General features: G+C 29.5%; 3 protein-coding genes across 10 annotated transcripts; 1 reads left to right on the top strand and 2 right to left on the bottom strand.

The window, feature by feature from the left end:
• Nucleotides 1-269: 269 nt before the first annotated feature.
• Nucleotides 270-5,393, bottom strand: dare (NADPH:adrenodoxin oxidoreductase, mitochondrial). 5 transcript variants are annotated; one of them, XM_015509148.2, is made up of 10 exons: nucleotides 5,037-5,387; nucleotides 4,894-4,962; nucleotides 3,845-3,964; nucleotides 3,568-3,786; nucleotides 3,262-3,477; nucleotides 3,000-3,192; nucleotides 2,748-2,912; nucleotides 2,541-2,678; nucleotides 2,310-2,477; nucleotides 270-1,590 (listed from the first exon to the last, which is right to left on the bottom strand). In XM_015509148.2, the coding sequence occupies exons 3-10, from the start codon at nucleotides 3,962-3,964 to the stop codon at nucleotides 1,454-1,456; spliced, it is 1,356 nt and encodes a 451-aa protein (XP_015364634.2). In that variant the 5' UTR covers nucleotides 4,894-4,962; nucleotides 5,037-5,387; the 3' UTR covers nucleotides 270-1,453. The 5 variants fall into 5 exon arrangements, 4 of the variants coding, with proteins under 4 accessions (XP_015364634.2, XP_015364633.2, XP_015364635.2 ...); XR_016190252.1 differs by lacking the exon at nucleotides 4,894-4,962 and having other exon boundaries at nucleotides 2,310-2,467; nucleotides 5,037-5,393; XM_015509147.2 differs by lacking the exon at nucleotides 4,894-4,962 and having other exon boundaries at nucleotides 5,037-5,386.
• A 259-nt stretch (nucleotides 5,394-5,652) lies between these two features.
• On the top strand, nucleotides 5,653-7,716 carry LOC107162305 (inactive tyrosine-protein kinase RYK-like). Its single transcript, XM_015509140.2, has one exon. The coding sequence runs from the start codon at nucleotides 5,955-5,957 to the stop codon at nucleotides 7,551-7,553; it is 1,599 nt and encodes a 532-aa protein (XP_015364626.2). The 5' UTR covers nucleotides 5,653-5,954; the 3' UTR covers nucleotides 7,554-7,716.
• Nucleotides 7,568-9,518, bottom strand: Pmm2 (phosphomannomutase). 4 transcript variants are annotated; one of them, XM_089219465.1, is made up of 6 exons: nucleotides 9,343-9,518; nucleotides 9,172-9,223; nucleotides 8,991-9,108; nucleotides 8,844-8,920; nucleotides 7,977-8,244; nucleotides 7,568-7,905 (listed from the first exon to the last, which is right to left on the bottom strand). In XM_089219465.1, the coding sequence occupies exons 1-6, from the start codon at nucleotides 9,399-9,401 to the stop codon at nucleotides 7,685-7,687; spliced, it is 795 nt and encodes a 264-aa protein (XP_089075591.1). In that variant the 5' UTR covers nucleotides 9,402-9,518; the 3' UTR covers nucleotides 7,568-7,684. The 4 variants fall into 4 exon arrangements, with proteins under 4 accessions (XP_089075591.1, XP_089075593.1, XP_089075594.1 ...); XM_089219467.1 differs by having other exon boundaries at nucleotides 9,172-9,284; nucleotides 9,343-9,500; XM_089219468.1 differs by having other exon boundaries at nucleotides 9,172-9,266; nucleotides 9,343-9,500.
• Between the last annotated feature and the right edge of the window lie 4,770 nt (nucleotides 9,519-14,288).

Below are 14,288 nucleotides of genomic sequence, written 5' to 3'. Positions count from 1 at the left end.
TTACATATAATACATCTCATAAGATAAAAAAAATTTTAGGACTAAGAATCTAATCAATGGTTAAGACTTAAAAGGTTTACCAATAATATATCCTTATTATTTTAGATCCATTAAACTAGGCAATGTCTCTTACATACAATGTGAGTTAATAAACTTAAACACATTAATCATAAACAATGAATGGATTTATACATAAGGGTATGATAGATCTCATAAATTAATTTTTTTCATATTCAAATTGATTTATTTTGATATCAATAATACACCAATTAAATTCTTTAGTTTTTTATTATTATTATTATCATTTATATTTTTTATATTTATTGAAATTATAGATTTAAATATGTTATCTTAATGAACCTTACATTTTAATTAGAGTGGCCACATTTACATACTTATTGATTGCACACAAAAAAGTATATCAAATAGAACACATTTTTTACACTCTGCAGATTTTGAAATATTATGACATCGAACATATTATTATAGTATATATGTTACATACAAAGTCCAGAATTGTAGGTTTTGCAATGTGTACAATGATCGCTGTACACATGGCAAAAATGCAAAATGTAAGAACAATATGAATATTTTTATATTATAGAATAACGTAATTCTAAAAAAAATAAAAATAAAATTATACTAAAAAAATAATAAAAAACATTTTCCAAAAACTGTATTTTAACCATGATTTAGTTTTTTACAAACAAAAAATATTATTATAAAATTACATGTTACTGTATAATATTGCTGTACAAAGTAACTTTATTATACAGCAACATTGTACAATTTTCTATGTATACGAAAATCACTAAACACATTACAAAACATACCTACAATTCTAGACTTTGTATGTAACATATCCACAATTCACCAGAGCTGTATTTTGGCTGACAGTATTTTCACACTAAATTTACCATCAATGTGCATATTGAGAATAATATTTGTTTAATATTGTATAATTTTATTTTTTATTTAATTTTGGCAACAACGACCTCAGGCCACATTAGGCACTGGCCAAATTTTTTTGGAAATTTCTCGATGTCCCAGTGGACCAGTCCTCTTCTGATTGTAAAACCAATACATTTACCACTCTACTATAAATCTTAATAATAATCAATAATGTTGTAAAATACTACAAATTTAACTTGTTTTAAATTAACAAAATTGTAAGTTTATGAGAAAATTAAAAATAAACCAAGCTTTTTAAACTAACAATATTAATAATAACATTTTAAAAATACATTTATATAATAACATTTAAAATCAAATACAAATCAATACACAGTGAAATTAGTAAAAAAAAAAATTAACAACTAAAAAGTAATTCATTTTACCTAAATATATTATACTTATCACTTATTCAAAGTTTTATTTTTATATTTTGTAGCATTTATATAATTCATTTATCTAAACATTTCTAATATTAGATTTAGATTAAGATTCCAAAATATTATTTTTGTATTCCTCCAATTTGTAACATTTCATCAATATCAACAATTTTTTCTCTAGGTTTACCACGTTTTATTCCTCTATCCACTTCAACTTGGTCAATTTTCGTCCATCCATTCCAATCGACAGTAATTATGCCTGAAAAAATATTTGGATAAAATTTGTTTGTTTTTCTATTGACTATTCAAAAAATATACTCTAACTCAGTGGTTCTCAAACTATTTAGTTTTCAGAGCCCTTATATTCCTTAAAAAAAATTAGAGAGCCCCAAAAATCAGAAGCGTCTATTTGAAATATCAATAATTCATAATATTGGTTTGGTCCAAATAATAAAATTATTATTGAATAAAAATATAACTAATAGCGTTTTCCACCACACTGAACTGACTGCAACAGTGCATATTTTTATGTTCCATCTGCAAGATTTATGTGCACTGAGTGGACTTTTTTATGTTTCACCTAAATGCACTATGTCAGTTTTTTGCACTCAGTGCAAAGATAATCGCACGAGTTCTTGAAGCTCGTGCGCATTATCATTATCATGATAAGTACTGCAATACCCATTAAATATTTTATTATCTTTATATATCAGTAATAAGTATAGATTTTATGTTTCATCTATATTTGCACCAGCCCGTGTTGGGGCGATTATCAATGAACTGTACCAGTTTCACCTTGGTACAATAGTGGTGGAAAACGCTGTAAGAAATATAATAATAACTTAATAATTTTAATTTAATAAATACAGTTATGCCCAGGGAGCCACAGAAGCCCAAGACTACTCTCGCGGAACTCTAGGGTTTTGTGGAGCACAGTTTGAGAACCGCTGCTCTAACTAGTAACTAATATAATGATACCTTTATCTTCTAATACTTTTGAAATATAATTAAACCCTGGCTTTCGTTCACTAAGTAAGCCTTCATCAAAATGTTGACCGATTAAAGAAGCTGCTTGAAAAGCATTACTCATAGTCGATAATATCACTCCCACGGGTCCCAAAGACAACCAACCAACACTATAAACACCTTTGAAAGTAAAACATGTTGAATAATATTATATAATAAAAATAATAAAATTAATCACTATACCTATACTTTGAGGTACTGTTGAAGACATTTTATCAAAAGGTACATCAGGATCTGCTTGGACACTCCGATATCCAATACTGCGAAAAGCCAAATCACATTTTAGTGTATACTTTTCATCTGTAACTACGGCTCTTTCTCCTAAAAAAATATTTATTTGTCAAAAGTTGTTTAACATCTATTAGTTTCCATAAGTTACAACTTATGCACCTTCTAATTGATTTACAGCCAGTTCAATTCCTTCTATCTTTGTTCTACCTAATATTGAGATAGGTGTTCGCAGGAACAATATATCAAACAATTTATCTAGAACTTCTGTTTTTTGTGATGCATCATGCATGAGTTGTATTAACCGTTTACGAGGTCTTGGTAAATCTATAATTGTATTTATCAACATAAAATAAGGACTTTTTAATTTATTAAAAAATATATATATATATATATATATATACAATAAATTACCGCTAATGACTTTATCTATATCATTCATTTGATCTTTAAAAAAATGTGTGCTTACTCCAGGTAATTTCAACATTTCTCTTAATTCTTTAATTGTAAATGCTACTTGCAAAGGACCTCTTCGGCCGACCAGAGTAACTTTTTTCACTTTACTTTTAGCCAAAGCTTCTAAACTATATTCTGTGATGTCTGTGTTCTGAAAAATAAAAACAATATTGAATTTTTATAATTGTAGATTATAGTAAAAAACATTAACTATACCAACTCTAAGTTTATCGACAGGTGTTAATAATATTCTAGCAACATCCAAAGCAACATTTCCTTGTCCTATAATAACAGCATGTTGAACGTCCAAATCTACTTTAATATTTTTATCTACTGGTAAACCGTTATACCATCCTATAAATTTTGTAGCCGATACAACATTGGATAAATTTTCACCAGAAATGTTTAATTTTCTGTCTTCATCAGCACCATAAGCCTAAAGAAATAATAAAGACTATATATTAGTAATATATAAAATATAAATGTATTATTTAGCTGTCATATGACTTAACATATTGAAACATACTAATACTATGGCATTATAGGAATGTTTAAGTTGGGCCAGAGTAATATGAGAGCCAAGTGAGACATTGCCAATAAATCGAACATTTTTGTCTGATGCAGTTTTAGAAAATGTGTTTATAACATTTTTTACTTCTGGATGATCAGGAGCTACACCATAACGTACAAGACCAAATGGAACTGGTAATCTTTCATATATATCAATCTGGCAGCCAGGTATTTTCTAAAATGAGATGAGTTTTTAAAAATATGTTCAAAAATTAATAAGAGTTTAATATTACTTTTAGTAATTGTTGTGCACAATAAAACCCTGCAGGCCCAGCACCTACAATGCTGACTTGAAATCTGTTGACATCTTTTGAATACTTCCTTATTGCATGACATAAATACCTCCATCGCATCTATATGCCCAAATTAAGCTTTTATTGGTAGATATAATATATTATAAATGCATACTTTATATGATTGGTAACTTAAATTAAATAATCACAAAATCAGAAAATTATTTTCAAGGATGATAAAATAAACTTTTAACAGTATAATAACTTATGGCCGATTTCACAAAAAAAATGCTCTAATCACAATTATAGTAATTATGGTTAAAAATTAATTTGAAATAAGGATTACACAGTAGTTAAACTTAACTGAACTTAGAAAAATCTAAAATTTTAGGTTAGCAATCGTGATCAAGGTCTATTAACTGTCATTAACACACTTGGTGAAATCAGCCTTAAATATTGATCACTTTTTTAAAATCGAAAAATATTATTCATTATAGGCTGAAATAATAGTAGGTATTTCCTTTTTAGAAAGTACATTTTCTAATAGAATAAAAACTAAATAATTTTATCAATTCTATTCAAAATATTTTTATGCTTAATAACTATATTTTCTGCAAATATTTTTATAGAAAAAAAATAAAAATCCTAATACATCCAACAAGATAAAAACCATGGCAAATAAGATCTTATTTGTCATGGTAAAAACTAAGTTTCTTTAGGAGAATTTAAGATGTTTATCTTCTAACAAATAAAACATAAATAGGTACCTACTTATATTTTAATTAAATATTCTTGCTTTTCAAATTTCTTAATTTTAGACAACTTGTAAGAAGTCCCATATACTTATTACATATAAAACTACAACAGTAAAGTAAAGTGCTCATCTCATTTTGTCATCTATCATTAGATGCAGTGGAACATTCATAATATTTTAAGTTAAAAAATAAAAAACTATTACTAGGTACTTAAAGACAACTACCGGACCACCTATTTACATTTTTATCATAATGATAAAAATTATAGAAATTTCTAATAATATAGAATTTTACTTTGTCTGTTTTGTGACTTATTACAATGTGGAATCACTAATAAATTTTTCTCAGAACACTCGATAAAACCTAAAAAATTAGTTTTATGGAAATATTAAGAATTTCTTTTCTGATTGAATACAAGTGATATAGTTTTTACTTACAATTCGTTGATTCATAATTCTTTAAATATAAAATCAACGTTTTTTTGAAGATTCAAATGAAAATTGTATTTATGATTTACATCAAGTGTACAAGAAGTGATTATGATAATGTAATACCTATAATCACTGGACTGTTGGCACAAAATACAAATACAAATACAGATGTGACTGCCGAATGTCAGGTACTTCAGAGTCTCAAATCTCAGTGTTCAGTGACACAAAATACTAAATAGGGGCACTGAGGCTGTCGACTCTTAGCACTTAGCAGTCAGTGCATAAGTTGGTCAGTACTCAGTGGGCACTGGGCAGTGTCGTGTCTCGTGTCCACTTAGTTAATGATAACGTTGGATTGATAACAGAGATCAGCCGGTGGGAGGACGACGTCTTGGATGGGAACAAACTAGTTCTCCCAGAGTATGTCGAGTATGATAATAATTCATAATTGTAATAATCACGATTTAAGGTATATCTTAAATCGTGGTAATAATCGAAGTAAAGAAGTTGTACCAATTTTGAATTTAATATCTTTAATTCTATAATTGCACACGGTAGGGAAGGGCAAGTTTTTGTCGAATGTGGACAGACTGTTCGGATGCTATCAAACATTTGTCAGTAATTTGTTTTTGTTTACAGTGTGAAATGTGAATGCACTTCCGTCGTTTGCGATAATCGCAACACACCAACACTCTCAACGGCCGTAACAGCATTATAATTAGTATTTTTTTTTTTATTATTATTTTTGAAATATGGTTTTGTTATTGATTTTTGTAATGTGAAAAACTGCGATGGAATCACTCACACGTCTCCACAACGTACTCGTTACGCCCAAACGAGGTAAATTACAGTTCACCATAGTTCCTAATGTCTACTACATTTGTATGGTCTCCGTGACCGCTCAATAAACGGAAGTCGAATAATATGGAACACCTACTGATACTGCCACTGTTGCTGACCATCGTCAATTGCAAACAATTTGATCTGTATTTCGATGCCAATGACGTGGAACCGTTGATTGGCTTGGCTGCTCGACTGTACTATGTGCGCGGTGGCCAAATCAATGTCAATGCCGTGCAATATGCCTTGGAAGTACCGTCGTTCGTCAACAATTTAAATTTCACATGGAGCTCCAAGAGTAATTTGTTGTACAAAATATCTATACAGGCTGACAAGGATATTGTGGTACCAAAACTCAATATGGCTCAAGAAGGTAGTGTGCCTGATATGCCATCTGTATTCTCTGTATCTTTGCCTTGTGCTGTGAAGTCTGGCAATGCTGATGTAAGTCTGTCAATCAAAATGTCGGAAAACTGGCCAAATGATGTTATGGATGTCAACCTTGTGTTCAAAAAATTTTGTGTTGATCAACATCCCGATGAAACTACAATTGTTCCTGAAAAAGACTCTTCCATACCACCTTACTACGAACCATCATTTTTTTACCATATGATAGCTGCTGCATCCTCGTTAGTAGCTCTAGCTATAATTTGTTGCTTAGCCACCACTTATCACCGTGATAAAGCCCGAGATCTCATGATAATTAAAGGTTTTCAGAACAACGAAGTAAATATGTTTTTAAAATCGGCACTAAATTCAAGCAATAAGTTCAACCAAAAATCATTACCTGGGTCAAAAACCAAAGTAAAAGATTTACATGAATGTATTGTAGAGCTAAGTGTACAGAGGCAACGGATTAGATTACAAAGCATTGAACTAGAAGGTACGTTTGGACGAGTATACAAAGGCTTGTACACAGATGTGAATGGAAAAGATGAAGATGTATTTGTCAAGACTGTAACCGATCAAGCAAGTGCTGTACAAATATCTGTGCTATTACATGAAGGACTGAGTATGTACGGACTTAATCATAAAAATATATTAACAATTCAAGCTGTGTCCGTTGAACAACACATAGAACCTTTTCTTTTGTATCCATACAACAATAATAAAAATTTAAAGAAATTTTTACAAAACTGTAAGACTTCTGAAAGCATTTCATACACTTTAACTACTAGAGAAATAATTGACATGACACTACAAATAATAACTGGTATGCAATATTTACATAAAAACAGACATCTACACAAAGATGTTGCAGCGAGAAATTGTCTCGTCAACCAAGAATTGAAAATTCAGATAGCTGATAACGCTCTATCAAGAGATCTATTTCCCAGTGACTATCATTGTCTAGGAGATAACAAAAACAGGCCTATTAAGTGGATGGCCGTCGAAAGTTTAGAGCATAAGAAATTTAGTACTGCCTCTGATATTTGGTCATTTGGAGTCCTACTCTGGGAACTCTTGACTTTATGCCAGCAACCATATGCCGACATTGATCCATTTGAAATGTCAGCTTACCTTCAAGATGGATTTAGACTAACTCAGCCAGTCAACTGTCCTGATGAACTGTTCACCGTGATGGCATGCTGCTGGGCACTAGCCCCTAATGAAAGGCCAACATTTTCCCAACTATCTATATTTATGAATGAATTCAACAATCAACTTGTTAAATTTGTATAAAATTTACTATTGACTTATGTTTTGTATTGCAGTTGTGATATTTTTTTGTTTTATTTTATTTATTTTTATTTGCTCCTACATAAGAGCCAAATTGTACAGATAAATTATATCTTATGCTTAAAACTTTATTATTATTTATTAAACAGACTGTTTAATTGTGAAATGGTGTCTTTTGGATTAATAACTGTATGTCCAATCACTCTAGGGTCATTGAAAATTTCGTGATCATTACCTCCGACAAATGTTTTATCTCCAAAAAAATGTATGTTTTCTTTGAACTCGTCCTCAATATAGCGAAGACAAAATCGCTTATCCCATCCTATAGGAAAACAGTCAAAACTTATTTGGCCACCTAAAAAATAAGTCGTGTTACAAAACATTATATGAATAATGCTACATACACCGATATAATTTAGTACTAACCAATACTGTAAGTCAAACCAATATCTGGTAAGTTTTCTTTAATGCTTTCAATGAATTTCTTTCTTATGTTATGAACTTTATCATATTCTTCAAAATTGTCACGTTCAATTTTTGAGCATGACCGACCAACAGGACTAATATTGATCATGCCAGTTCTAAATTCTACAAAATTGCCACGTTTCACTGGCAATTGTATTTTTGATAGGTATCCCAATGCAAAATTAATGAATGTCTGCAGTTTTTCTTCGCCCAAATAATCAACAATTGTCTATTAAATAAAAACATACCATTGAATATTATTATTTATTACACACATTTTTTAAAACTACGTTTGATACTGAATTTAAGTACATATATCTTTTAGTACTATAGTATTAAAACTTGATAAAAGTATTTTGGTATTCATGTCGTATGCAGTCTACCGCACACTTGTCATCTACCACGTATGTTTCTACACGTCATATGCGGTCTACTACCGCATATGACATGAATACCAGTACTTTGGTACTTATATTTATAAAAAATTGAATACCAACATTTTATGAATTATTATAATTGTTTTCAAAGTGTGTAGACAGTAGTTTATAGTTTCCACAAGTAACTTTGATGCCTACACCACATAGTAAAAATTATATAAACAAATGGTTATTGGCTATTGTTTCAAATCTCAAACAATGCAATTCACAAACAAAGTTATAATAATTTCCCTATTAACCATTGTGTATCTACAAACTATTAAATTTAATTTAATCATTTTAAAATAGTTAAGCTAAATTATAATATAACAGCAAGTAATGGACAAGTACAAAAGTATTTAAAACATGAATACATTTCTTTACTAGGTTGTGTCATAATAGGTTAACATACTTGTTTCTTTAACACTGCGCCATTCTTGAACGCAACTAGGCCGTTTTCTGCGAATACATAGTCAAATTGAGCTGTATCTGAACAAATATAAAACAAGTTAATTGTTATGTTATTTTTCACAAGTGGAACAGACATTAGCACACTTACATTCTGGGCCTCCAAGCTGTTCATCTATCTTTGATATATCTGAACCACTCACCAATCCAATGAATGTTTTTTTCTTGAGCTCCTCAATCATGTACGTCCTCACAGATGGATCTATTGGCTACAAAAAGTTTGAAATGTTAAGAATCAGCACAACATAATGAATAATTTGGTGATATCATACCTGTCTAGGATCTGTGACTGTTCCATCGACATCGAACAGACAAATCGTACTTCTATTCATCATTAGAAATTCAAAACCTTGATTACTAATCGCTTCTAACCACACACACGATCCTATTATTATTAAAAACTATTTAACAATAAAATGCATGTACAAAGCCTAAATATTTACCTTTTGCACACCCGTTTGATCGTTCCGCTCAATAATCTGTTGACAGTGATCGATGCCATTACAATTGCAATCTTATGATGTAAAAACTTCAATAACTGGATGATTTGTATGAAAATATTCTAAAAAGTCCACATATTCAAAATCACGTCACAACGCGGCGTTTTTATCATGAAATAATTGTTGTCAATAATTATTATCTATATCTGTGGTTGTTTCTTTTTTTTTGTTATCAACGAAAACCACACAAAAAGTCCAGTAGAGCGCGCTAGATAACCCTTCTCAACCGTTATCTACATAGATCTGTATATAGTTATAAAATAATAACGAAATACTCGTTCGACATTTTGATTTTATAAAGCTCAGTAAAATTGTAAAATGTTTGTACTTCAATAATCGTGTGTGTGTGTGTGTGTTTTTTTAAAATTAAATATACATTTTAATCGCTGTTTTGAAATGATTATGTCAATTTACGCGTAAAAATTGTTTTCAAAAATATAAATAGGTACCTATTATACCTTTTTTAAACTATTATTGTTTAGGTACTGTTAAAAAAGCTAACACCGAAGTGTCCGAACTTCAATCTTTAGTAGGAATAGTAATCTCTTTTAATATTTTTAAATATTTTTATATAATTGACAGAAAATGACCACATTGTAATATGAAATATTTAATGTTAATGTGCAGGTATCTTATACCAGCTACATACTTAATAGGTACTTGCGTGACATTATTAAAATTATACAAGTCTCCGCAAAATACTGTTGTTATTTACTATTTAGTATTTATAACTTAAACTTAAATATCTTTTTATTTTTCCAAGTCCTTTTGTTATAAATAATTTGTAATATTACATATACGCAGACGGCAGACTGGCCCTTACTCTTCATAACGTCTATAACCCTAATGGAATATAATTTGACGTTTTCTAACCGCCGTGAAGTTGGCACCCCGACTTTGTCGTATCGTCCCCAAACCAATATCATATTTTTGCAAATAATTTGCAACAATTTGCAACACAGAAAAAAAAATGTGCAACACATTTTTTTACGCCAAGAAAAATAAAATTCGTTCGGGGCGCCAAATTCACGTTGCACCCCGACTTTGTCGTATCGTCCCCAAACCAATATCATATTTTTGCAAATAATTTGCAACAATTTGCAACACAGAAAAAAAAAATTGCAACACATTTTTTTACGCCAAGAAAAATAAAATTCGTTCGGGATGCTAAATTCACGTTGCACCCCGACTTTGTCGTATCGTCCCCAAACCAATATCATACTTTTGCAATTAATTTGCAACAATTTGCAACACAGAAAAAAAAATTTGTAACACATTTTTTTGCAAGGATGTGTACTTACTATATTGCAATAAGATGAAATTAAAAAAATTACTAAAAACCATTTAATCGATTAATCACCCCGTTTCTGAAGATATGGACATGCGAGATGAAACGCCTAGTGTGTAAGCCAATTTATAACACTGCCGTAGTTTACATATACCTATGAGCACCCATAAATAGCTTTTCATGGGGGGTAGATAAAAAAAATTCTTAAATTCATGGTAAAGACTATTAGGCTATAGAAAGGTTTAATGTTATTTAAACATATGAATATAAGTTCATATAATTTTTCCAGGGGGTGGCAAGTGCCCCGTCATGTACCCCCCAATGGGCGACCATGCATAAACCCATTACTTACAAGTTAGGTACAGGTAAGAAAATAAAACTTGTGAAGTTTACAATCGCCCACATTTTTACACGTAGTTTACGAAGGGTTTTTTTTTGTGATATCACTAATTTTTATCACAAATGCAAATGATAATGTATCTATATTATATATGTATAAAGTATATTGTATTTGTATATTATATATTTTTATCTATAACTTTTATTGTTAGATACTGAGTAAATACTGAGTATTTACACAATATTCTATAAGAACGGTAATTTTAATTGTCAATAATTAACATTTATTATTTTTAATATTTTTAATATTTTAAACAGACTTTTAAACAAAATTATTTTATATTATATAAATTAAGTACAATAGATTCTTAACATATTTTATATAATTCAAACTTCAATAAGAATCATACAAAGCTGTGTTAATTTTTTATTTTAAGTACCTACACATGAAAAAACTAAATTTAAGTTGTTTTTTTTATAAAATTTATGTTTAAATCAAATAAATTTTATAATTGAAATTAAGATTATTGTGTGTAACCCATATACTTAGAATATTTTATTTATAGATTGGTAAAAGCTATATGCATCTACCTATATTTTACAGCAGTGGAACTTATTATACTTATACAGGAAATTACTAACTTTCAAACCTCTACATAAGGCATTTCAATAAGAAAAAACAAAAATTTACCAAAATTTAGTAAGTACACATCCTTGCGCAAAAAATGTGTTGCAAAATTTTTTTTCTGTGTTGCAAATTGTTGCAAATTATTTGCAAAAATATGATATTGGTTTGGGGACGATACGACAAAGTCGGGGTGCAACGTGAATTTGGCATCCCGAACGAATTTTATTTTTCTTGGCGTAAAAAAATGTGTTGCAAATTGTTGCAAATTATTTGCAAAAATATGATATTGGTTTGGGGACGATACGACAAAGTCGGGGTGCCAACTTCACGTACGTCGTTTTCTACCTATCGGTTTTCTACCTATATATTTTCTAACTTTCCGTGTTCGTATTGCTCTAGGCATTATTGTGTAGAAGAACGTATTATTTTTTTTTTGAAATATTTTTAAAATAACTTAATTTTGTATCATGAGTATTATGACAAAATCTAATTCTTACGACCATTAGGTGACAACGACGATAATTTTTTAGAAGTACCTCTTATTGTTCTATCCTCATAGGTATATGATTATAAAGTGGTGGCCTGTCTTGTAAATTTTCTATAAAAAGAAATTGAAAACAACTAAGGAAATTATAAATCATTTTATTCTGTGAGACTATATACCTACATACTTCAGAAAAGTCGTTTCAATAAAAAAAAAAAATAGTTTTTTAAAACAAAAATATTGACCGAGTTTATTAGTGCAGAAACCACTACAATTAATATAATTGATACATATTATATGGCTTGCATTTAAATGATTCACCCCATCAACTTCGTGGCAAATAACAAATTCAATAACAATAATAATAATAATATAGGTATAATATTTTAACGGTGATCCAAGTTTGAGTGTAATAAAGTTATTAAAAAAAAATAAAAATCGTTAAAACATTGTCGTAATTCCTAAATTGCGTGGCTCATGCATACCACCATATATATATAGTTATATATAGCTGCTATATCATAATAATAATAACAATAATATTTATGTTAGAGTATATTATTTATTATTATGTATACCGGGTTATTAGTTGTGAGTAGGTACTTCATTATATCAGCGAGCGTATAATATAATGTGTCCTAATATAATAATGCGGGTTCGTGTGCGCAGCAGTGTTTATTACGAACATGTATATAATCTACGTAATATATATGCTATATAGGACATAGGTATACATTAGGTAGGTATATGCGTTTTTGTCCATCTAATCGGGTTGGTTTATTAATTATATTATTTCGCTTCTGTTACAATAATATAATTTTATTATTATTATTGACATTATAATAATATACATAATATTAGACTCTGTTGCAGTGTTATACAATATGTAATGTTGTATGTAATGTCACTATATATTCTATGTCGTTATCGCAATCTAGTTGGGTGCCTAATATACGTGCCCACTAATAAGCCTAATATAATATAATATTACTGCTATTGTCGTTATCCATGTTGATATACGTCTTGTTTTGACAATCGTAATAAACTTTTCGTATTATTGTATAATCACTTAATTGCCTGTCGCAACTCGCAGCTGGGTGTACACTGTACACGGATGATGATACTTAAACTATCTACAATATAGGCAAGAGGCGCATAGGATCAAAAGGTGCCTACACTACATAAAATATACGATATAGCTGGTACCCATTTGGCCATTTAGATATTAGGTATAAATTATTGTGTACAAGTACAATGTAAATTCATTTTTCGCACTTATACTTGCACGTACTAATTTTTTAATACCGCTGAATAAAACGTTTCCCTGTTACGCATCTATTATAATAGCCACCCCCTTTAAAAAAAACCCATTTTCAGTCAATTCAATTTTTTTTTTACACGTACTCCAAAATTGGGATACATTTAATGTATTTATTTCATTAGATAGTAATCTATACAATTTTGTGCGGAGGGGTTCAAAGATACGCTCCTTTGTATAATAGACTATATAAAGTCGTGCTGTCAACCGTATAGTGTGTATCTGCTTTAATGAATATTATTTATTTTATATATACCTAGTACCTACCTATATACTTATACAGTTATACCATGCGTATTATTAATTATTGCAGCGTACCTATATCTATGACCTACATATTATATATTATATTATGTGCATTACACTTGTTAACTTTTTAAACCTGCAATGATTAAGTTTATAATATAGTTTTTAGCACCTCGGCGGCACGTATGCTGCACTTTCAAGTTGCCATCGTATTATATTATCCATTAAAAAATCACACGCCTCTACAATATAGTGTTGTATTAAATATATACAGGGTGATTATTCTTTCAACAGCGTATAAATTAACATTTATTATCACAATAAACTTGTATTTTATAATTTTTATACAAACACATCATACGTATACCAAGGTACTTGTACATAATTTAAATTAATATAAACAGGTTAAATACTTCTATAGTTCTATACATTTTATAATATTATCATACCTTCACCGTGTTTGTTGAATAATTATTGTAATAATAGCAGAATACTGATATAAGAAATGTATGCATCGTAATTCTTGAAATAGTATATAGTCTGCATATTACCTAGATTATGAGAATAACTAACAACTATGGATATG

This window comes from Diuraphis noxia, unplaced genomic scaffold, assembly GCF_037042655.1.
Source record: "Diuraphis noxia isolate RWA-SAM2 unplaced genomic scaffold, SU_Dnox_SAM2 contig0002, whole genome shotgun sequence".
Classification (NCBI taxonomy): Eukaryota; Metazoa; Arthropoda; class Insecta; order Hemiptera; family Aphididae; genus Diuraphis; species Diuraphis noxia.
Note: the sequence above shows the minus strand (reverse complement) of the source record. Positions and strands in the feature narration are given on the sequence as shown.

Excerpts from the sequence above, each read along its gene's own strand:
- dare (XM_015509147.2), bottom strand. Across the intron at positions 3,478-3,567 it reads CCTATAATGCCATAGTATTA|GCTTATGGTGCTGATGAAGA; the intron begins GTATGTTTCAAT and ends TTATTTCTTTAG. Across the intron at positions 1,591-2,309 it reads AAAAGTATTAGAAGATAAAG|GCATAATTACTGTCGATTGG; the intron begins GTATCATTATAT and ends ATATTTTTTCAG.
- LOC107162305 (XM_015509140.2), top strand. The coding sequence starts at position 5,955 with ATGGAACACCTACTGATACTGCCACTGTTGCTGACCATCGTCAATTGC.
- Pmm2 (XM_089219465.1), bottom strand. The coding sequence starts at position 9,401 with ATGGCATCGATCACTGTCAACAGATTATTGAGCGGAACGATCAAACGG. Across the intron at positions 9,224-9,342 it reads ATCAAACGGGTGTGCAAAAG|AAGTACGATTTGTCTGTTCG; the intron begins GTAAATATTTAG and ends AATGATGAATAG. Across the intron at positions 8,245-8,843 it reads GCGCAGTGTTAAAGAAACAA|ACAATTGTTGATTATTTGGG; the intron begins GTATGTTAACCT and ends TTTATTTAATAG.